Raw genomic sequence first — 22,686 nt, 5'->3', positions numbered from 1 at the left:
TGTTACTTAAAGGAACATTCCAGGATTTTTTAACCTAATCTCTTTCTGCTGCATTTGTACAGTTGATTGCCACGGACAGTAATTTCAATGCCTTTCTCTCCAGGTAGAAAAGAACAGAGAACGTGGACTTGAAACACATTTTTAATAGAAGCCAATGGGCAGTTGGTTTAAAGAAATACTCCAGCATTTTTTCTCTATCTGCTGCATCTGTACCATATTATCGATTGCCATAGATGCGTCTCCCTGTAGATTATAACTGAACAGAAAACATTTTGTCTTGAAACATGTTTATTATTGAACTCAATGGGAGAATTGAAAATGATTGTATGTGTTAAATTATGATATGATACTGATGCTGCTGCAGCAGAGATTAGGTTGAAAAATGCTGGAGTATTCCTTTAACTCTTTAAAGTATATAAGTTTTGGTAAATTATGTTTGGTCCATTAAAGGGCCTACTGCCTGAATTTTTCTTGAACTTTATTTTTTCCCTGAGGTCCACTTATGACATTTGTGTGGTTTTATGTACAAAAAATAGTTGTTAATTCATTTTCACATGATCATTTTCCAATCTGTTTTTATCACCTAGAATTAAACAAGCTGTTTTTATTACTGTACTTTGAAGACTGGTATACATAAATGATCTCTTTTCTGGTTAGCTGTCCTGTATTATGTCTTAATTAAAAAGCAGCCCAGGCTGAAACACTCCTTATAACTTCACTGTGACTGGCTGGAGCTAAACTGCTGTAAGCTGAATAAGTGGAAATGCTTTGTTTTATATTTCATTTACAAAAAACAATTCCATTCCAAATTCCAAATGGGCTGTTTTTGCACCTTAGTTTCCATACATGGACTGTATGGACTGAGGAGCTAATGGGACATTTTGAAACTTTAGTGTTTACATATTACATTAAATGCTTTTAATTATGAAAAAGCTGGGTTTTACACAATATGAGCCCTTTAACATTCCAACACATTCACCCACTGTCCTCGACAGACACCCCTTCTAAGCAGCTGCATCCATTGACTGCCCTCTCCACATGGCTAGCCATGCGTTCCTGCCCGTATCAAACAGTCAAGGTGCCATGTCCTGCTCCCCTGCTCAAAGGCACAGCCTGACCTGCCGCTTAACAATTCTATGACTAATGTTCCTGGAGCCCAGCATATGGTGCCCTGCCCCACAAGAGCATGTCGGACCCCATCACAAAGATGCAGAACACTATTTTACACACCATGGCCTTGTTCAAGAGAGAGTTTGTTAATGCTGATTTGTTTTGAAGCACCTCATCATTAGCTGACTTGTTTTGAAATCCACCATGTCTTGAGGTTTGTGGGCTAACACTGCCCTCTTGTGGTAGGAGACGTTTGTTTTCCTTTTATTTTGTTTGTTTGTTAAGCTTGGCATTTTCAGAAGGCAAAAAACTGTGCATTTTTAGCCTATTATTTTATTTTTTTCAGTGCGGTCAAGGCATATAAGGTAACAATAAAAACACAGGTCTACAAGATTTTCTAATTATCCAAATATACTCCAATAAATAGCTTATTTCATCAGACAGCTGTACAATGCAGGAACACACAGGAAAGCTAAATAACTGAATTAAAACAAACAATCTAAAAAACAAAAACTATAAAGCTATTTCCCCAAAAGGGAATAACGTCAGACTTTGGATTCAGCGATGAATTCAACTCAGAAGGCAAAGAGAAAAACACAGTCCAAGTATTATAGTACAAAAATAGCGTGTGTAAAAAGGAATAAGTTCTTGTGGAGAGCGCATGCGCACTGCCGGACTTCCCCGCAGTCTCACTGAATGAGCGCTTGCCGGCTCGGCTCGGTCCGTTTAAAGAGTGAGAGCAGAAAAAGACTTCTACTTCCCGTAAAACATGTCGAGCAGCAGTTCCTCCATGTTCACGGTGCCGATGACAGGGGTGAAGAAAAGCCCCGCCACCACGTTAGCGTTGATGGAGCGCAGCATGGAGAGCGCGATGAAGAGCTTAGCGAACCTCGCCGTGTCTCCTCCGTGGATCATCTTGACGTATTCATTCAGCGCCTGGTGCGCCTCGCTCTGCAGCCCCTGAATGTATCGGTGGCACTGCAGACCCGCCACGTCTGAGAACGACACACACACACGCACGCCGAGGTACGTTAGGACATTGTCTGAGTGCTATAGACACACTTTAGTTTACACAGGTCTGCTTGTGCAAACTGACACGAAACTCACACCTGTGAAATCGCAAAGAGTAAAACGATTGTCTAGACTGAATGAATAACAAGTAGTGTATACATATATATATATATATATATATATATATATATATATATATATATATATAGTATAATATAATAGTAATCATGATTGCTCTTACTCTTAAGAAACAAACCAGTTCCTTTGTAACGTCAACAATCAGCAAAACTAATAATAAACGAAACGCTATTTTTACTTTTATTATAATTGTTATTAATTTTTGTTTTCTTGCAGTTATTCGTTTTGTGCTGTTCTAATTATTCTTATTATTATTTATGGTGGTGGGCGTCGTCATCCTCATCTCAAGTGTAAACACATTTCCAGCTGTTTTTAAAGAGCGCTGAGTATAATAAACTTTTGCTCACCTGGGTTAAACAGGATGGCCCCTTTTAAGTAAGCGTACTCCTTGGTGCTGATGTCCAGTCCCCAGCACTTGCTGAGAAACATTTTAATGGCCTGAACGTCCACGAGCGCCACGCCGGCGTGTCCGCGGGCGCGCGCGCTCTCCTGCTCGCCCTGCTGGCCGCTGGTGAGGATGCGCTGCAGCATGCTGGGCTCCGCCGTCTCTGCCGTTTCGAAGTCGATCCTGTCCTGCGCCATGCCGAGCACGAGCAGCGGCGCCCAGCTGCTGCGCACCAGCGCGTGCTGATCGTCGATGGGCAGCTCGCGGAAGCACGGCACGTTCTTCACGAACTTCAGCGTTTTGACGAGCACGGCGGACGCGGCTTTGCACGTGGTGTGCGGCGAGCGCAGAGCCACCTGCTTCTTGGCGCCGCACGCGCACGCGTGCATGGACACGGCCAGGCGCGGGTTGCGGGGCGCGTGCAGCGCGGCCTGGCCGTCGCTCTTCAGGATGCTGTAGAGGATGCTGCTGTGCGGTCTCTGCCCGCCGCAGTGGCAGCTGTCGGAGTGAGCCATGCTGGCAGCGCCGCGCGCGCTCTCGGAGTCTCGCTGCTGGTCAAACGCTGCTCGCTCCCCCTGAACACTTCCATGCACGTCGGCGGGTTGGGTTCCTTGCGTCCAAACGGCAAGTAGTTAGAGTTTTTAAACAGGGCTCGACACCTCCTACTTCTTCTCTGACGCACACCATAGGGGGGAGCCAGTCCCCCTCTCATATATATGAATGTGTTGAGCAAGTCAACAAATTTTATATATATATATATAACTCATATAGTGCAATGCTTGAAATGTAGACTGATGAACCAAGTGAACCAAAAAATAGACTGATAGTTTATTTACAATTTAATGTATTTTGGGAACAACAAGTAGTTACGTCATGGTCAAAAATAACAACTGCTACAAAATAATAAACTATAATTTTCCGTTTAAAGTAAATTCTTGCCATTCGAAATTACTATGAATAGCTAAATGATCAGCAAGATTTGGTCATGAGGCATTCTGGGGTCCATATGATGCTATACAGCTTTTTCAGTTATTATGGGATCATCTACAGCTGATTATAATCAAATATTTCTTCAGTTTTCCAGATTCTGCAACAAAATTAGTTCCATATTACTTAAGACATTAATTTCAAACTATTGAACTGTAGTGTACAAAATATATCTCTCCCCCACCCCCCACACACACAGTTCTCAGTTTTAGGTCCAAAGTCTAATCAAGTATTGTTATTTCATCAGTATTGTTCTTTCTGTAGAAAATAACAGAACAAAGCCACTCCGCATCCAGTAAAAGGCATTTCTGGCTGGAGAGTGAACCCAGGAGGCACACTCTTCTCACATCGACAATGATACTTTTATTCTCCACCTCATTTCAAAGACATCAAGCCTCATGTTTACACAAGGCCCTCTTAAAAGGAGCAGAGAGCCGAAGAAAGTATAAAAAGAAAGAAACACATGCATTTCCTTGTCCTTGATTTCCAGCCTTCTTTAACACAGCTTTCCTTTGTGGCAGACGCGGCAGAAATCGCAGGGTTCTGAACTCATTATCTCGGCTTTGTGGTTAACTGTGCATGTGTTCTCTCAGCCTGGGCCTCCTTTATGTCTGGCTGAATTCATGGCTCTGCCTCTCGGGTGGCAGTTTGGGAGGCTGAATATGTTCGCATTGAAATAAAGCCAACGAGGCCCTTCAGAGGGCGTCTACCTGCGAGCAAGGTGTCTGTCTAGACCAGATGAAGATCAGGCCAAGTGCTCTGGCTGTCTCATTATATTATGGTTGAAAATGACATGGTCCTGGTGCGGTTCCAGGGGTGACTGATTATTGGCCATTTATGTGACTTATGTTATCAATTCTAGGGAGTAAAACTATTCTAAAGGCAGGCTTTTGCTTCTGTGTGAACACTCTTTTTATTCAGCTTTGCGTACTGTAACAGAATCCTATTAAAACCATTTCCCCTTGGCTTCAGTACCAGGACTGGGCAGATTTACATGCGTGTGTGTCATTGCCTTCATTGTCAGTAACTAAAAACATTAAATTATCAAGGAAACTTTCAAGCCCAGGGTCATCCTTATTGTGCACATATGTAAGAGACAGACAGCGTCATATTAAGGTAGTGCTCTTGGATCTGAATGGTCGAAGGACAAGTCTGCAGTGTAGGGGATGAAAGCAGTCACAGAGGATTAGAATATTGTGAGATAAATGCGAACTCGCACAATTGATTTATTTGAAAAAGATTTTTTTCCCTCTTTTTTTCACCATTTATATCAAGGCCAATGTCAAGTAAACAACCTTCACAGCCTTCTCTACCCCCCCCTTCCAAACACATACACACACACACACACACACACACATGCACACACACTGTTTTGTATCCAACTGAGCTTCTGTTCAAGGTCTCAGAGTCTGACAGGCAAGTTTCTCTGTGAAATTACAATTTTGCCTTAGATTATAGCTCTCAGTAGCGTTGCATGAAACGGTGCACATTCTTTTCTAGGTCATGTTCTCTTTGGTGACATGAAAAGTTGGCCTTGAAGGCCAAGGCTTACGTCTTCCTCCTCCTGCTCCTGCACTTTCACAAAAGTAGGGGGGCTTGTTCTTCAGTAGCTTCACCAGGCCAGATGTGCTTAAATATAAAAGTTCCTAAATGGTTCTTAACTTGGACATGCATTCAGGGTGGAGCCAAAAGGTGTCTAGCGGTGGCCAGTGCCACTATAGCGTGGAGCTTGGCCACTACTCTGGCCACACCAGTTAAACAAAATGAGACAGTCAGCCTGCCCCCTTTTCTCTCAAAATGAATAGCTAAGTAGTAAGTAGTATGTAAAAAAATAGTGCACCACCATGAGAAGCATATAAATTAGTGTAGTGTGTAAAGCATAAAAGTTTGTGGGAAACAGCGTCAGAAGAAATATATTAATAAAAAGAGAAAACAATTACACGACAGAGTTTCATGGCATTTTCAGTGCAATGAAATCAACTTCTCCTCTGGATGTGTTGCCACCTTGCAATTTCCGCCATGTCTGCCACAACCTTTACTGAAAAAGAACCATTAGAAGCTATTAGGATTAAAACCTAATGTTTTTTTTGCTAATGACACTTGGCTTAATAGTTTCCAATAGAACACGTTTAGATCCTATTAGGAAACCATCAAGTGCATTTAGAATCAGCCATTAGATACATGCAAACCATTAGGACTCATTAAAAAACCAAAACACATTACAAAACCATCAGGAGCCAACACAAACAGTTAATGGTTTTTCAGCAGGGAAGGAAAGCTGTGTTAAAGAAATCTGGAAATCAAGGACATAGTCTTTTTGTACTAGTGATGGAAAGTTTGATTCATTTTACTGAACCGGTTCTTTTGAACTGTTTGTTTTAATGATCAAATGTCTATTGCCACTGACTCATTCAATAATTCTTGTATTGGCTTTGCTTAATAAAATGCCTACATTTACAAAACAACAAATGTCTCACATACCCAAAATCCTGAAGCTGAGATGTTGAGAAAATGTATTATCTAGATTTCAATATCTTAATTTCAGTCTTAGAAATAAAGTTCTTATGTGTATTTTGGCTTGGAAACATGGTTCTAGGAAAACATTTCATTGGTCCAGAGTCTTTATATTATGTAGAAGTTCCTGAATTAATGCTTGAGCTTTAAATGTCTGTGTTTAAGCCAAAGCTTAATTTAAATGCTAATGCCAATGTGATAGCTTAGTGCTAACATAATATAGGCCTGGATGCACTTATAAAGCGCATTTAAAAAGTTTCTTTCTGCATCAGAGGCCTAGCTACAGGCCCTCTCACTTGGAAGCCAGGCTCCCTCAGATTCCTGACTGCCCAAAAGCAAAAAGTCCCCATCATCTGATGTCAATGAAAATTAGTTATTATATTATGATATTAAGATGTATTAAGATGAACGCCAAGGCGCTGGTCCCTTTATGTTCACCATAAACAAATAAAAACAAAACTCTCATTTGATAATCTTCATTTTTTTCACCATCATCATTAAGGCAACTTTCACTGTCAGTCATGTAGATTCACAGTTTTGAACCCACCATTCACCTTACCCATTTGCATTCAGTGCTGTAAAAGGTAGACTACCCAGCCTTTAAGTGTGGTATGCTGTCAGCTGTTGCAGTTACTAGTTAAATGTGAGGTCAGAAACCCTATGTTGTGTTTTCTGTACAGTGAATGTGCTCACCAGAGGGCTTGATTTGAGAAGGGGAAAGTGATTTTGAGGGGGAAATTAATTGGATGAGACACGAAGAGAGCATCTGTACCCCCCAAAAAAGGGAGATAGCATGCCAGTGTATTTTCATCCAGCTCGTCAGATTTTGGAGATATATGTTTACAGTTTACAACACGAGGCTGAAGTTTACTTTTTACTCGCCAGCTTCTTGTTCAAATTTTCCTGTTCCACCTTAAATGGCACAGCAGGTGTTATAAAAACTGCTGCACCATTTAAGGTGGAACGGGAAAATTTAAATAGTAAGCTGGCAAACTAGAAGCTGACTTCAGCTTTGTGTTAACAATATAGTTTAAATGCATAACATTCGATTAGCTGGCTAACAAACAGAAATCGGATCACATCAACCCGACCTTGAATGTGAAGAAGGAGATTCTGATCAAGAACCTGGACCTCAACCTAAAAATTGCAGCCTTGCATCAACTTCTCAGTGGCACTGTTTATGGCCAGATTTCTGTTTGTTAGCTAGCTAATTGAAGGTTTCGTTTTACCATAGTTAACACGAAGCTGAAGTCAGCTTATAACTCTTCTAACGCTTCTTGTTTGAATTTTCCCCTTCCACCTTAAATGGTACAGCAGTTATATTCTGCCTGTGCCTGCCCACCCATGTTTCGATAGACCACTGTATTTGTGTCGTCATTTTTTAGTCGGAGCCATGCTCTTATGCCCATATTAAGAACTCTGGGTCTAAGCTTCATTTCTCTTTGGCCGGAATGAATAGCATTTTTGAAAAATCGCCTCTATCGCACCCTGTGGTACATTAAAACGTTCAGAACTGGATATATTTTGCCCTATGAACAAAAAAATACTGTGCAGGGCCTTTAAATAATGCATCAGTTACATTTTTGCAACCGTACAGACAAACTTTAGCTTCGTTGGTTATCATAGTCACTTCAAACAAAGTAATCCAATATCCTACATCGATTCAAAGTACAACACTGCCAGAAAATAAAAGTTTAAAAAAGAAAAAAAAAAAAGTCAGTGGCTGAGGGATTATTTACATTGCCATGGTCTGATTACACACACTTGCACACAGTCCTGATCAGGTAGGGAAGTGAAGTTTTATACCTTTTAGCTCTATTTGAATATTTTTCAGATGTGACTTTGGTTAATCATCTAGTCAAGTATCTTTAGGATCATTGAGATTTACAGTTAAGTTACTGATACTATTACTAAAAAAATCCTGATTCCAGAAGTGGGCCAGCGTCACCAATTCTACACCAGTGAAGGTTTTGTCTTAGAACCATACAGACCTATGCAAAGCTTTGAACACACCCGGTCAAGTTATGGCATTTTTCTGCAAATTTTAGTGTACAATTTCTATCTATTTGCTAAGTTTAACATATTGGAAACATTAAAGCATAAAATTTAAACTTTTTCCCCCAATATATAAAATTCAGCAAATAAACAGTAATTGTGCACTAAAAGGTGCAGAAGTGTGTTCTCTGTAGAGAATGTGTTCTTATTTTCACTTAGAAAATCAACAAAACATGCAATTTGACCAGTGGTGCCCAAATTTTTTGCATACAAGCATACAAAAATCTTCCTTTATTTATACCTCCAGATATCATTTTGCTTTCCATTTCAATAAATGAACTTGGAAGGTGCAGTCATTAACATAAAGGCAGCCTTATTGTTGTGGGCAAATGCTAAAACTCATTGAACTGAGTAACCACTTAAAAAATGCAAAATGCACAGTTTAACTGAAGTTGTACCATCCAGAATGCTCCTGCACAGTAAGTTAGTGCACAATACGAGCTTTATTTGTTGCATTTCTATTATCATCACAGTTTTCATCACAAGGTCATGGTACTTCTTGTTTTTTTTACCTTTTCATGTGTGCATCTGAGAGGGAGAAAAAGAGGGATATATACAACCCACAGTAAATTTAAAAGTCTACAAAAGCTTTTCAGAGGCTTTGATGAGCCTTGAGCAGTTTAAGCTGGTGAATGAAATTCACAATATTTTCTCAAAAAAGCATTGCTCTAGCCATTAGATATATTGCATACACTAAACAAAGTGATGCATGAGTTTACCTGACTTAACTGTATACATAATTTCCACAGCAAAAAAAATATTAAACATCATCATCATCAAGTTATTACAAAAAGTAAATCAAAAAGTAAAATGAAAAACAATATAGTGTTCATGTAATATATTTCATTCATGTGGAAATGATAAACACACAAAGTGCATTACCATTTTCAGAGTACCATATTTTCACCTTCAGCATTTCTGAAGCTGAGAAAAAACATTATTTTGTTTGTTTGCAAGCAATGAAATGATTGTGCAGCTCAGGATTGAAATAGGTTTGGGAACATTAAAGTTCACTTCTTTTCTTCTTTTTTTCCCACTTTTTTATTATTAACTCCTTAGCTCCCTTTCACTCATAAAATGACATATTAGTCATAAAATGCAGTTTCCATCTGTTTTAGAGGTCCTTCAGTTAAACTATGCATGTTTTTTTTTCTTCTGTAACATTGTAACATTGATGGAGTATGTTTTAATGGAAACGTGCATGAAAGCGAATTGGATTTTTATCTTTAGTGGTGAGCAAGCAAGTCAACATTCATGAAAGCGTTCTTGTGTTTAAATGCTGTTTTTACTGTGGCAGTTGTACATGATTGTTTGATGATACAAAGAAAGCTGCAGTTGTGCTGTCAGCTTTATTTCAGCACAGCGGTTTTTATTAAGAGGTGAATTGTTTTCACAGTAGGGGGTTCTCCTTTTTCATCCCTCAGTGCTTGCTAGCAGCTCAACACAGAGTCACAATATGTCATACACAGAAAGCCAACACTGTCCAACAGAGCCAAGCGAATTATGCAATTTTTAAAAATATTTTATTTTATTAAATATATGATTATATTAATTATATTACTCTCTATTCTGCCAGGCTAATTGCTTCTTGCCTGCAGAAAAAGGTTAGTCAGACAAGCTGTCAAACAGTCTTGATCAATTTTCCAACCCTCTCAATAAACATGTAGATCAAAAATCATGACATTTTCCAGTATCGTTCCAAAGATATTAAACTATTTTATTCCAGGACATACAATGCATTAATTCTGTCTCTTCATTGGCATTGTTTCAATTTAATGGGGTCATAGATATGTCTACATTTCCACTTGAACCGAAAGTAGTTTACTGTGTTCTCATATATTGCGATTCACTACTTTAACATACCTACTTGCCAGTGAGCTACATTTTCTGCTGAACATTTTTACTCTTGAATAGCTTAATATGCCAATATTACCATGTCCACATGGTCATTCCAAGCACCACTGTAAAAAAAATTAGGCGTCATTTTCGATTCCAGTCTCTCTTTTGATACACGTTAGCAGCATCGTTAGAACCGCATTCTTTCACTTGCGTAACATCACTAAACTACATAATATTCTAGCTCTAAACGATGCAGAAAAACTGGTGCATGCCTTTATAGCCTCCAGGCTGGACTACTGTAACACCATTTTAGCTGGATGCTCCAATACATTACTAAATAAGCTCCAACTGGTCCAGAATGCAGCTGCTAGACTCCTTACAAGGACCATAAAATTTTACCATATATCCCCAATCCTTTTGTCATTACACTGCCTACCTGTTAAATTTTGTGTAGAGTATAAGATCCTTGTCTTAACGTATAAATCATTAAATGGCCTGGCCCCACAGTATCTTAGTGAATTAATTCAGTCATATGAACCCACACATACGCTCTGCTCACAAAATAACGGCTTGCTGACAGTTCCTAGAATTAGAAAAACCACAGCACTTGGTCGAGCATTTTCCTACATAGCCCCAAAATTGTGGAATCATCTCCCGACCTCTGTTCAGGACTCAGACACACTCTCTACATTTAAAACTAGACTCAAAACTTATCTGTTTGCACGAGCATTTTGCTAATATCAGTTGTTTGTGCTTGTTGTTTATTAAATAGCGATGATGTGAAGATGATGAAGAAGTCTCCGCTGACACCGCCTTGCTTGTATAAGATGTTTATTACAAAGTAAAACAGTATCATATCAAGCACTATAAGGTACCTGAGAGGGGATCCGTGTCAATTCTGAAGTGTCCCCTACCGAGCAGTATGACCTACTGCTTATATAGGGTGGTTGTTATGGAAAAAGGAGACGGAATATATAGTCCTTCTTAGAATAGTCTCATTCATCTGGAACTAAAGTGGAAAGGACCTTTGGACGAGGGGCCCCCTCACTTAAACATTCCAATCCTGCAACGTCAGATTACACCTGGAGCATGGATACTACACACTATTACTCACTAATATCTCTCCATAAACAGACCTGCCCTATTAATCAATTTCTTTTTCTCTCTCTCATTCTCTCTCTCTCTCTCTCTCTCTCTCTCGCTCTCGCCCCCTTTTTTGAGCCCCTGAGCAACGTTTGCCTGAATTGCCACATGGGAGCCACCAGAGCTGCCTAGATTCACCACCAGAGTTTCACGCTATACAAAGCTGTTCAAATCTCACCTGCATGAACCGACCCTCCTGATGATGATGCTGCATAAACTCAAGCTATCTAATTAACCATTGCTCCACCTGTTTTTCCCTGTTTTTGTATTCAAATATTTTATACTAATGCTGTTTCCTATTCGGTGTCGACCAGAGGAGGATGGGTTCCCATTTTGAATCTTAGTTCCTCTCAATGTTTCTTCCTCTTGCTCTTAGGGAGTTTTTCCTTGCCACTGTCGCCATTGGCGGCGCTCATGGGGGCTTGGATCCAGATTTTTCTGTAAGGCTGCTTTGTGACAACACCTGCTGTAAAAAGCGCTATATAAATAAACTTTGACTTGACTTGACTTGACTTGTTGAAGGGTGTGCAGTCTTATAGCACACTACCGAAAGACTATAAAAGTGAGGAAACAAACAATAACCTAAATGAAAACACACCATAAGATGTGCTGAGAAACATTTGTGTGTGTTCAAAACACTAATTTCAAGAAGGATTTATAGTTTAGACTTTTAAACCAGTAATTCCAGACTGGAACTCATTCTTTCCTTGGACACTATCAACAGGAAACATCACCCATACAGAAGAAAATCCAGGCTAAAGTGGACTGTACATAGTAACCAGTATTACTGCTAAATATGCTTTCGCTACTAGAAAAAGTGCTCATTTGATAACATCACAAAATGTTTGTCTTTTTGCATTGTTTTGCACTTTTATATGTACAATGCCAAGCGTCTGCTTTAGTGCTGTAAAGCACGCTGCCACCGCACTCAGAAGCAATAGAAAGGTGTTCTCTGGAATGATGAATCAAGCTTCACTACCTGGTAGTCTGATGGACAAATCTGGGTTTGGCGGATGCCCCTTAGTTCCAGTGAAGGGTGATGTTAATGCACACAGAGCCATTTTAGACAATTACATGCTTCCAATTTTATGGCAGCAGTTTGGGGAAGGCCCTTTCCAGTTCCAGCATGACTGTGCCCCTGTGCCCAAAGCGAGGTCCATGAAAACATGATTTGACATGTTTGGTTTAGAGAACTTCCAATGGCCTGCACAGAGCCCTGACCACAACCACACTGAACACTTTTGGATTGAACTGAAACATTGATTGTAAGCCAGGCCTTCTCGTCTAACATCAGTACCTGACCTCACAAATGCTCTTTTGACTGAATGGACACAAATCCCCACAGACACACTCCAAAATATTGTGGAAAGCCTTCCCAGAAGGGTGGAGGCTGTTGTAGCCACAAAAGCAACAACATCTAAATTGGAATGGAACAAGCTCAGAAGTGTGATGGTCAGGTGTCCACATACTTTTGGTCATATAGTGTATGAACTAGATTTAGCCATATTAGAAAAATATGGCTCCAACCACTACTGTGGCAAGTTCTGTGTTTCTGGTTAGTAAGGCTGTCATTTCTGTTTTGTGTGAGTTTGAAGGGGATGGTCAAGTGGATAGACTAAACAAGTCATGCCACAAAGGTGATTCTCCTCTTTCTGTTTGATACAGGACTAATGACACAATTTCCCTTTAAACTCTAAGGACCCATATGTGAGCCTCCACTTCAGTTCCTCACTCCCATATCTACTATATTTTCATGTCATTTTCATAGCAGTTGCCTAATATTAAGTCTTAAGGTAAATATCTGAATAATAAGCTTAGGGTCAAAGGGGTTAAGCTAAAGTCAACAGTAGTTGCTACGTCTGGATTTCACCTTGAACGATGCTTTTAACATTAAGAACTTCTTGCGAGAAGATGCAGACCTTATTCTTTTCTGTTTTCCCTAGCTCCACAGTAAATAAGTCTGGTCTTGAATAACTCATACGATTATGCATAACTTTGTCTGTGCTCTCGATAACCTTCAAAGCAAGAGCACAGCTTTCAAACAGTTTTCATTGTAGTTATGTGAAAATTATGTGAAGGACTCCTTGAGGACATTTTCAGTGACAAATAATATTCTCTAGCAATTTCACATATATTGCAGATATATCTGCATTGCCCTGCTGTCTTATCCTCCAGCTGTTTCCAGATATTATCTAGAAAGACATCCAGACAGTTTTTTTGACATGCACTTGATGCACCCCTTGCATACTTAGAAACTTATAAAAGATGGGTTGATCAATGAACACACATTCATAGATGTAAAACTGCAAAACATAAATAAATGAATAGCTACAGATTTGTATATCATTGCTGTTGTGACAACTTTACAGGTAAATGAAAATGCATCCTTAACTTCAGTGTATGTTAATTGACAGGATTTTATTTATTTATTAAGAAATAAATTATTATTTTATTATTATTCATCTTGAATTTTTCACACAATGTAAACAGCATTTTTATTTTTAAATCACACTTAAAAAGAGAGAGAATCATAAAGTTTGGATACGATAAAATTTTATATGTCTCTCAAATTAGTCAGTTCTGTTTATTTGCTTAATGCTTCATACAACAGACAGCCCATATCAGCTTTACAAAAATCTAGATGCTGAGACTAATAAGCAAACCCAGGGCAACAGTGGCAGGAAAAATTTCCTGAGATGGTGTGAAGAAGAAACAGATTATTTCTCATGAAAAACAGGAACGATTTTGTAAAATATATATATGTGATCCTGCTGTGGAGAGATCAGCACTAGCAATTATCATTTAGAAGAAAGGATGAGTAATCAGCATGAAACACGAATGACATTAGACATCAGAGCTGCTCCATTTGCTCAGCTATTGACTTCCAAAAGCTAAACCTGGATGCTCACACACTATAACACAATACCCATCTGAACTTCCCCAGAGTTCACACAACCTTTACACATTAATGCCATACACTTGAAAATGACACCAAAAAAACTTATACTAAATACTTATACTAAATACAGCCCAGCATAAGCAAAGCATCATGGGAGCCAAAGCATGCTCTGACACCATAGTATGTGGCACTGTGCAAAAGTCTTAGGCAGCGATGAATATTGTATTATTGGCTGTACAAATTATAGGTATGTAGGTATGTACAAATAAATACCTACTGCCCCACAGGCGTACATTTACATAATGCTAAGATGCTTTTGAGAAAGTGGGCCCTGATACTTCACTGTTATTGGTCTTCATAGACTTAACCCTTTTGTGGTGTTGATGTTTTTGTTTTATTGTTTTATTGTAATTTTTGCATTATTATTGTTTTTTTTTTGTTTGTTTTTTTTGTTTTTTTTACAATACAGCCATAGCAATTTATGTAAAAATACCAGATGTTTAAACACCTTTATTCCCTGCGGGTTCACCCCAACACCACATGTGTAATATAAAGGTGTAAGGGGTTTGCAGAGTGAAGTCATTAAAAATGTGTTATTTTATATGTTCCTCACAGAAAATGAGCAAAGGCCAGGAAAACTGAGGTTGAAACAATTATAAATCACATATATATAATAGCATATTTTTAGCATAACATGTCTTTAATGCTAATAAATAGCATAAACCATCTTACACTAGGTCAGGTGGCTTAAGCTGTGCATCAGCCCCCCACCACAAAGGTGAAATGATACCTATGTGAGTATATTGCCCACACAAACGGCTTTACATATCATTTTTTTCATATGCATAAAAATTTTACACAGTACTGTAGTTTAAAGTATGTTGCTCTCCAGAATTAAGGATTAATTTCGCAACTTGATAAGGGTTATTAGTAAAAAAACATTCTGGGTAAAATATCTTTGTTATTTATCAAGCTGATAGTAAATGAAAACATGAGCAAAATCTAAACGTACAGCTAAAACTATTCAAACAGAAATATCTGCATTTAAAAATGAATATTTGGTAATAAACAGCAGCACCTAATCTTCTCTCAAGACCTATTTGAGCCCTGTTTTTTCTAGGCAGGAAATTCTTTTTCTTTTTCAGCATAGGCTGCACTCAAGACTTGATTCTTGAATCAAGAATCTTTAATCTTGAATTATGTAACAGCAGGTCAATATATAAAATATTTTGTTTTTACGCAAATTCTTTATCCCCAGCTTAAACTATTAGCAGTGAAAAAAGGCAAATATGGATATTATTTAGTGTCTGTTGTGTAGCCACTCCAGCAGAAGAGCTGTTCTTGAAAAAGTGCTGTTTCCTTGTTTGGCTCAAATAAAACAGAGCCATCCAGCCAGGTTGTCATGACCCCATGAGAATAAGAAACTGGCACAAATGCACAGCAGCAACCTTGAGGAGCTTTTAAAAATGTAGCCTTGCTTTTAGTTCACACACATAAAAAGAACCACCCTGAAAGTTAAAACAAAGAATTTCCCCAAAGTTTCCTGTATGAGAGAGCTTCTTATTGCCTTGTTGTGTTATGAGAAGTTCAGGCTGTTACTATAGTAACTAGCTCGATTTTCTCCCTGCCTGCTTCTGTGACTTTACCCATAAAGTGAGGTGGCCTTGTGGCTAAGAGACTTACAAATTGAATACTCCTCTTTTCAAGGGCTTCTGTCATTCTGTCTGTAGCTTAAAGAGCTATGGGAGAGGAAATTCATTTGACACGCTGTGGTATGTGTGTGTGCGTGCATGTGAGTATCTTGTGAGTTTCTGTGTGTCAGTAAAGGGGCAAGAACAACAGTTAAGACGAACTGTAGTACAGTGTAGCGAGGAGTCTCATTGTGTCTGTTATTGATCTGTGGGCATCGTAAGGTCTGCCCTGTCTTGAGGATTCATTGCCAGGACACAGACGGGGCGGGAATAAGTCCTTCAGTTTTGAAGAAAAGTGAGCAAATTTAAGAATAAGTCATTCTCAGTTGGCCCTATTGCTGAATTAAACCTTCATCTGTCAAGTATGCTGTGCACAACCAGTCAACCTTGCTCCACTGAACCGCACAATGAAACCGTAGCAGATGTAGATGTCCTTACATTATACACAAAGAGAGACTTAAGACTATCATGTAGCCGTTCCTAGAAAAGACATAAAAGTTAAAGGAAACACTTTATTTCTTTTATTTTTATTTATTTATTATTTTGGAAGAGGCGGAGCATTTGCAATGGAATCTGGTTATGTTATAATTATCAAGGCTTGGTCTGCTCTACAACGTAGCAAAGGGTTCCGTAAATCCTATTCCTTATGCACAATATAACTTTTTGAAGGTATTGTCGGCCTGCGAAGGGCACAATGAAAGGAATCTGCATCAGCACTCCATCAAATTTGAGTCAGCAGTGTTTTCTGACAGAGACAACTCACCACTTCCCAACATGTACCAGAAAGTGTTAAATATAAGATTATAGTGACTGTGCTTTGCTTGAAAATACCTCCAAGAATTTGAAACTTAAAGGGCCATGTCAACTTTTAATCTGCTTATACTTTTAGCTATTGGATCCTGCTTAGCATTATGCCAAATAAAGAACAACACTTTGACTTGACTAAGATTTTGATCGAGATTTTTGCCCTTTTGTATTTCCTTGGCTGGATTTGAGTTGGGCGAGACAATTTTGGAAGACGCTGATGTCAGGGTCATCCCTTAAACCAGTCAGAATTAGGATTTTTGTCAGTAGCTCCGCCTGCACAAGGTAAAGTCTTGTTACTGCCTGACAAACTATTGAGCTAAATAGCTAGCTAGCATTTTAAAAACACTCCTTAACCATGATCAAATCACTTCATGATTATAATTATAAAGAAAAGTGTCTGCAGTGCCTGAAAAAAAAAAACAAAAAAAAAAACATTAGTTCCACAATTTCACACAAATTGTAGATAGAGCTGATCCTTCTCTCCTTTTCTCCCTCTGCTGCTACTGGATGTCTGATGCTTCTGGGCAGAATGAAGTTAATTAAATGTCTGTGTAATTTGTGTACTTGGTAATCAATTCCTCACGCTGCTTGCTGTCATGCTACCTAGCCACAGTATACCATACATTAAAAAATGCGAAGTGTTTGAATAATTTGCCAAATTCCAACTAGTGTTAACCACTAATACTTGTAACTACAATTATTGTAGTCATTCCTGGTTGGATGCTGTGCAGTGTGAGATGCCCACTTATTAAGTTGAGTTTTGGCCAGTTTGGTGGTGAAGGAACTTTAGTGGTTCCTTTCATGTTTCCCTCACTATACCACAGATCATTTTTAAAAATCATTTTTTTGATGGACTTTCTTACTGGCCTGTCAGGCCCCAGAAAAAGACTGAAGATTAGAAACAAAGTTTTTTTTTTAATCAGTGTTTTAATTTGCTTTTTACTTTACTTTACTTTAGAATGGAATGAATCAAATTCATCTTAGAAAACAAGCCATTCGCATTAAGAGACACATACTGTTAGGAAATAAGCACATATAGCCATACATATATGTAAAACTGCAATTTCACATGTCATTCTCATGTTTTTTATGTTTCCTGAGTAAAAATAAGGGGGAAAATAAACAACATTATATGTCATATACTTAATGACTGAAATTTCGGATGTCAAATCTACAAATTTTATTTTCCATTTAACTTTACATTTATTCTGTACAGAAGTGGTGCCTAATTTATGATTTTTACACAGCTACCTACTATCCTAATACAGCCACTTAAACCAAAACATATCACTCAATTTGGAGTCTTTGTGCTGAGGACCAAAAATCAAACAAAAAATAAAGTGTTTGTGTTATGGATGGGCTGTAACCATTTAAAATTTTCTTACTATTAAATCCTAGTTTTTACAAGAGCTTCTCCCTGCAGGATGCAGAGCAGAGGCACTGGTGAACGGGCTCATAAAAACACTTACTGTCAGCCCTGAGGTAGTGGCCATGATGGTGAAAACCAGTAGCACTGCTCCTGTCCCTGCCCCTTGCTGATAAGAGCCCCATTACCAAATGTGAAGTGAGCAATGACATTAGTGGTTAGATAGGCCAAGTGAAAGCAACACCCCTCGCAGCCAGATAATATTCTGCAGATGAGTTTATGATTAGCAAGTTTGCAAGCAAGGCCATGAGCACAAGGGCACTGCCGTCTCACGATTACTTGCGTAAAGACTAATAAGAATGTCCTCAAGCTACTGAAACCACTGGCAAGGTAATCTACTTGTGTGAAATTATAAATTATGGGCTGGTATACCTATCAATAACAGTTTTTGCAAGAGGATACAGATCTAATCTTAGATTTGCATTTGTATGAGAATACAGATCCATAATCTTTGGTTACGACATCTTTACCATTTCACTCTCATCTCCCTTTGGAAGCCATAAAGTAGGCTATGCTTTTGAAAACTGCTCTGTACTTTCTTTGAGTGGTTGTTTTTCCTGGACACACTCTCTCTTCACACACACACACACCACACACACACACTTTTCATGGCCATGCAGCAGCAGTGGTTGTCTGCTGCTTCAGCCCAGCTCAAGGCCAGCACACAGGCACACAAACACAAGGTCAGCCTGTTCACAGCACATAAAGGAGCAGATGCCAAATACACAGCAACCACCCCCCCCATACACACACACACACACACACACACACACACACACACAGCACTACTGCTTCTGCTTAAGTACTAATAAGAGTTCTTGATGGGTTTGTGCAGTTCTGGGTGCAAATGTCTGAACATAAAAAACATTCTCACCTCCTGAATTATCATTAAAGGTTCTTTCCAGTATGAAGAGCCATAGTTTAACACGGCAATAGTGTTGTGACATCAGTCCCCACAATGTTCCCTCTAAAACTCTGAACAGTTTAGAATTTTCAACCCTGTAACACAACTGATTCACATTCTAATTATGACTAACTAATTTTCATGTAATTATTGAAGCAAGCCTTAGGTTCAAGTCAGGGCTTACCTTGTTAGTAAATGGGTACAAACAAGAAAACTTGAATTAGGACCAAGTTACATAATCCTCATATGAATTTGCTTATATTAAAAATATATTTGCAAAATATGTATTGGTTTAAATGTATAGAAATAATGTATTTAAATGAAACAAATATATTTACCTGTGCCATTTTTGAAAAATATATGAAAATACAGTGCCTTACAAATGAATGCAGCCCCCTTAAATGTAATTAGATTTCTCTGGATTGCAAAATACACATTGATAGTTTGTATGGTGCCAAATTTATTTTAAAGTTTGACCCTCAAAAATATCCTGAAAAAAAATTACCAACTGAATCTTTTTGCCTATGTATTTGCTGTGAAAGCTCCAAGTTTACACAGATCAAAGATATTGACCTAATAAGGACACAGTTGGTTTAGAATTGGCCCGTACCTATGAATCATTGAAGTTCACTTTTGCTGGATAAAAGACAAGTGCCACTGGTCAGACTATGAATGTGAAGGATAGCTGTGAAAATTAAGACCAAAGAGCATTTTAAGGAAATTACAGATAAAGTTATAGACATGCACAAGATAGAAAAAGGCCACAAAATAATATTGAAGTGTTTGCATACCCAGTGAGCATGAAGAGCAAGAAGGTGACTTGTGAGGAAAGCCACATAAAAGGCCAACATTCTTTTTGAAGGAAGTACATAGTTCACTGGCTGAGACTGGAGATCATCATATCAAGAGCTCTGCACACAATGGCTAGAAAGAAAGTATTGCTGAAAAAAACACATCAAAGTACCCCTGGAATTTGCCAGAAAGCATCGAAGTGACCAAGCTAAAATGTGAGATAAGGTTTTGTGGTTGGATGAGACAAAAAATGGGGCTTTTTGGCCAAAACTCGAAATACTATTTGTGGCGCAAAACCCATCAGTGCCCATTCCTCAACAAACACCATCCCAACATCCCATCTTGTTAAATTTGAAGGACAGATGGGCAAAATACAGGGAGATACTGCAAGCCAACCTGCTTCAGTCTGCTTAAAAGATTGGGAGAAACTTCACCTTTCAGCAATACAGTGATCCCAAGCACAAGGACAGTGCAACACAGGAGTGCTGAACAACAAAAAGGTGAATGTTTTACAGTGGGCATATCAAAGTCCAGATCTCGATCCAATCAAGAATCTGTGGCACTGTTTGAAAACTGCAGTCCACAAGAGTGATTTTTCAGTTTTCTTTATATCGGCTGACAAATAATGAATCTTGACTTTTACTTTAACAGCATATTGGTTTGCACTAAAAATACTGGCTGGAACAATCTGTGTGTCATTTGTAATCCAGACAAATCTGATGACTTTTAAGGAGCTTAGATACTTTTGTGAGGCACTGTATATGTGCTCTTTCACTCTCCCACAAGTTGCATGCTTGTTTTTCAGGCTACCAGGTGAAACTTACATGCAACTAGTTTCATGTTGTGAGCTGCTTGCAACATATTTTTGAAAAACAAAGTTATAATTGAATACATTTAGGTACTCCACTAGTTAGCCAAATTCACAGCTTGTATTTTTTTTACTCCATTCTTAGTGAAGTCATCTGTAAGCTGTCATTTATGGAATTTCATCAATGTTTTTTTCTAACTTGAAAGTTATTAGTTTTTCCTTTTATCTATCTGTATGTTTATCTATGGTTCTTTAATATTGGTGTTTTTATCTGTAGTTTGTATGTCAAATCTTTGAAAAAATGTGTTTGTGTTTAACAATTTTTGTTATAGCCTAATTGATTTCTCAGTCATCCTCTCTAAGAAGAAGAAAATCAAAAAACTTCAGAAAACTCATGATGTCATGCTACAGGAAACTGACAAAATGAAAAACTACCAACCTTGAGCCACTCAGGGGAAAGGGGTCTTCTTTTCACAAAAGCCCAATAAACCATCTTCTGTTTTGCTGTCTTGTCTACTGAACCAGTGATGGCAGTTGTTTGAAAGTATGTCATTCAATGTGATCACATGATGTGTTCTCACAGTTCTGCTTGGTTGTTTCATCAAACAAAGTTTTATACGAAGTTGAGATGCTTGTGACAGTTCCGGCTGAGTTTCAAATGAGTTGAAGTATGCCTTCCGTTCCATATGTCAAACACAAGTCTAGCCCGTGACACAATCCTATCAGGCCCACAAAAGTATTTTAATTTTCCGTAAAGCCTGTTTCACAATGAGCTGCTCTACAAACCCCAGCATGCACTGCAACATAATGTGCGCTCCCACCTCCTCCCCCAACAACAACCTATGGGAGAGCGGTTACACCACAAAAAGAAAACATGGCAGGTGTCTAGTTCAAGCAAAGTTCAAGATTACCTCTTGCAGGCATTTCAACAGGTTTAACAGTTATCTGTAGATAAAGCAGCCTGTTGCAGCACAGCACTCACTAGCACGCCATCCAAATAATACCTGCTCTGGGGTGGTCCTATGGGGGTCCTAACAAACATAACACAGCAAAAGAGGGCTAACAAAGTATGCAGAGAAACAGATGGACTACTGTCTGTAATTGTAGAACTACAAAGTGCCCCTGTATGGTCAATGGACAGTGAGTGTAGATACAAGGAGGCATTCCTAATAAAATGCTCAGTGAGTAAGTGAGTATATATATATATATATATATATATATATATATATATATATACAGTGGCAAGAAAAAGTATGTGAACCTTTGAACCTTTTGGAATTTTATGGTTTTCTGCATTAATTTGTCATAAAATGTGATCTGATCCTCATCCAAGTCAAATGTATTGACAAATATAATGTGACAAATATAATAATAATACCACAAAAAAAATACGATCTTGCAGGTCTATATTGTACACACTCATTCAACATTCAAAGTGGTAGTGGAAAAAGTAAGTGAACCCTTGTAATTAATAGCTGGTTGACCCCCCTTGGCAGCAATAACCTCAACCAGGCGCTTCCTGTAGCTGTGGATCAGACCTGCACATCGTTCAGGAGGAATTTTAGCCCATTCTTACTGGCAGAACTGCTTTAGCTCTGTCATGATCCTTGGACGCCTCATGTGTACGGCTCTCTTCAAGTCAATCCATAGCATTTCTATAGGGTTGAGATCTGGGCTCTTACTTGGCCACTCCAAAAGGTGGATTTTGAGGTGGAAGATGATAATTTCATGGTGATGTGCAGTGCCTTTTTTACGCCAGATGTAGCGCTGCGTGTTCTTTCCAAATAGTTCAATCTTAGTTTCATCTGCCCACAAAACATTTTGCCAGTACCGTTGTGGAGTGTCAATGTGCTCTTTCGCAAACTTCAGGTGTGCAGCAATGTTCTTTTTAGTAAGCAGTGTCTTCCTTTGTGGTGTCCTGCCATAGATACCCTGCTTGTTCAAGGTTTTATGGACTGTAGAGTCATGAACACAGATGTTAGCCTGTACCAATGACGCCTTCAAATCTTTGGCTGACACTCTGGGTTGTTTCTTTACCTCATTGATGAGTCTCAGTTGTGCTCTTGGGGTCATTTTGACTGGGCGGCCACTTCTTGGCAGAGTAGACACAGTCCCAAATTGTCTCCTTTTGTAGATTGTTTGCCTTACTGTAGATTGGTGAATTTCTAAAGTCTTTG

At 38.7% G+C, this 22,686-nt stretch overlaps 1 protein-coding gene across 1 annotated transcript; it reads right to left on the bottom strand.

Annotated features, from left to right (window-relative positions):
* Positions 1–188: 188 nt before the first annotated feature.
* On the bottom strand, positions 189–21,344 carry nr0b1 (nuclear receptor subfamily 0, group B, member 1). The gene is made up of 3 exons (XM_036563170.1): positions 20,949–21,344; positions 2,607–3,254; positions 189–2,105 (listed from the first exon to the last, which is right to left on the bottom strand). Exons 2-3 carry the CDS (start codon positions 3,157–3,159, stop codon positions 1,864–1,866), a joined length of 795 nt encoding a protein of 264 aa, XP_036419063.1. The 5' UTR covers positions 3,160–3,254; positions 20,949–21,344; the 3' UTR covers positions 189–1,863.
* Positions 21,345–22,686: the final 1,342 nt, after the last annotated feature.

The sequence above is a fragment of the Colossoma macropomum genome, unplaced genomic scaffold, assembly GCF_904425465.1.
Source record: "Colossoma macropomum unplaced genomic scaffold, Colossoma_macropomum, whole genome shotgun sequence".
NCBI classification, from domain to species: domain Eukaryota; kingdom Metazoa; phylum Chordata; class Actinopteri; order Characiformes; family Serrasalmidae; genus Colossoma; species Colossoma macropomum.
Note: the sequence above shows the minus strand (reverse complement) of the source record. Positions and strands in the feature narration are given on the sequence as shown.

Bases quoted from the DNA above. Each gene is read 5' to 3' on its own strand.
- nr0b1 (XM_036563170.1), bottom strand. From the start codon at position 3,159: ATGGCTCACTCCGACAGCTGCCACTGCGGCGGGCAGAGACCGCACAGC. The intron at 2,106-2,606 runs GTGAGCAAAAGT...TGTCGTTCTCAG, and splicing joins GGCCATCCTGTTTAACCCAG to ACGTGGCGGGTCTGCAGTGC.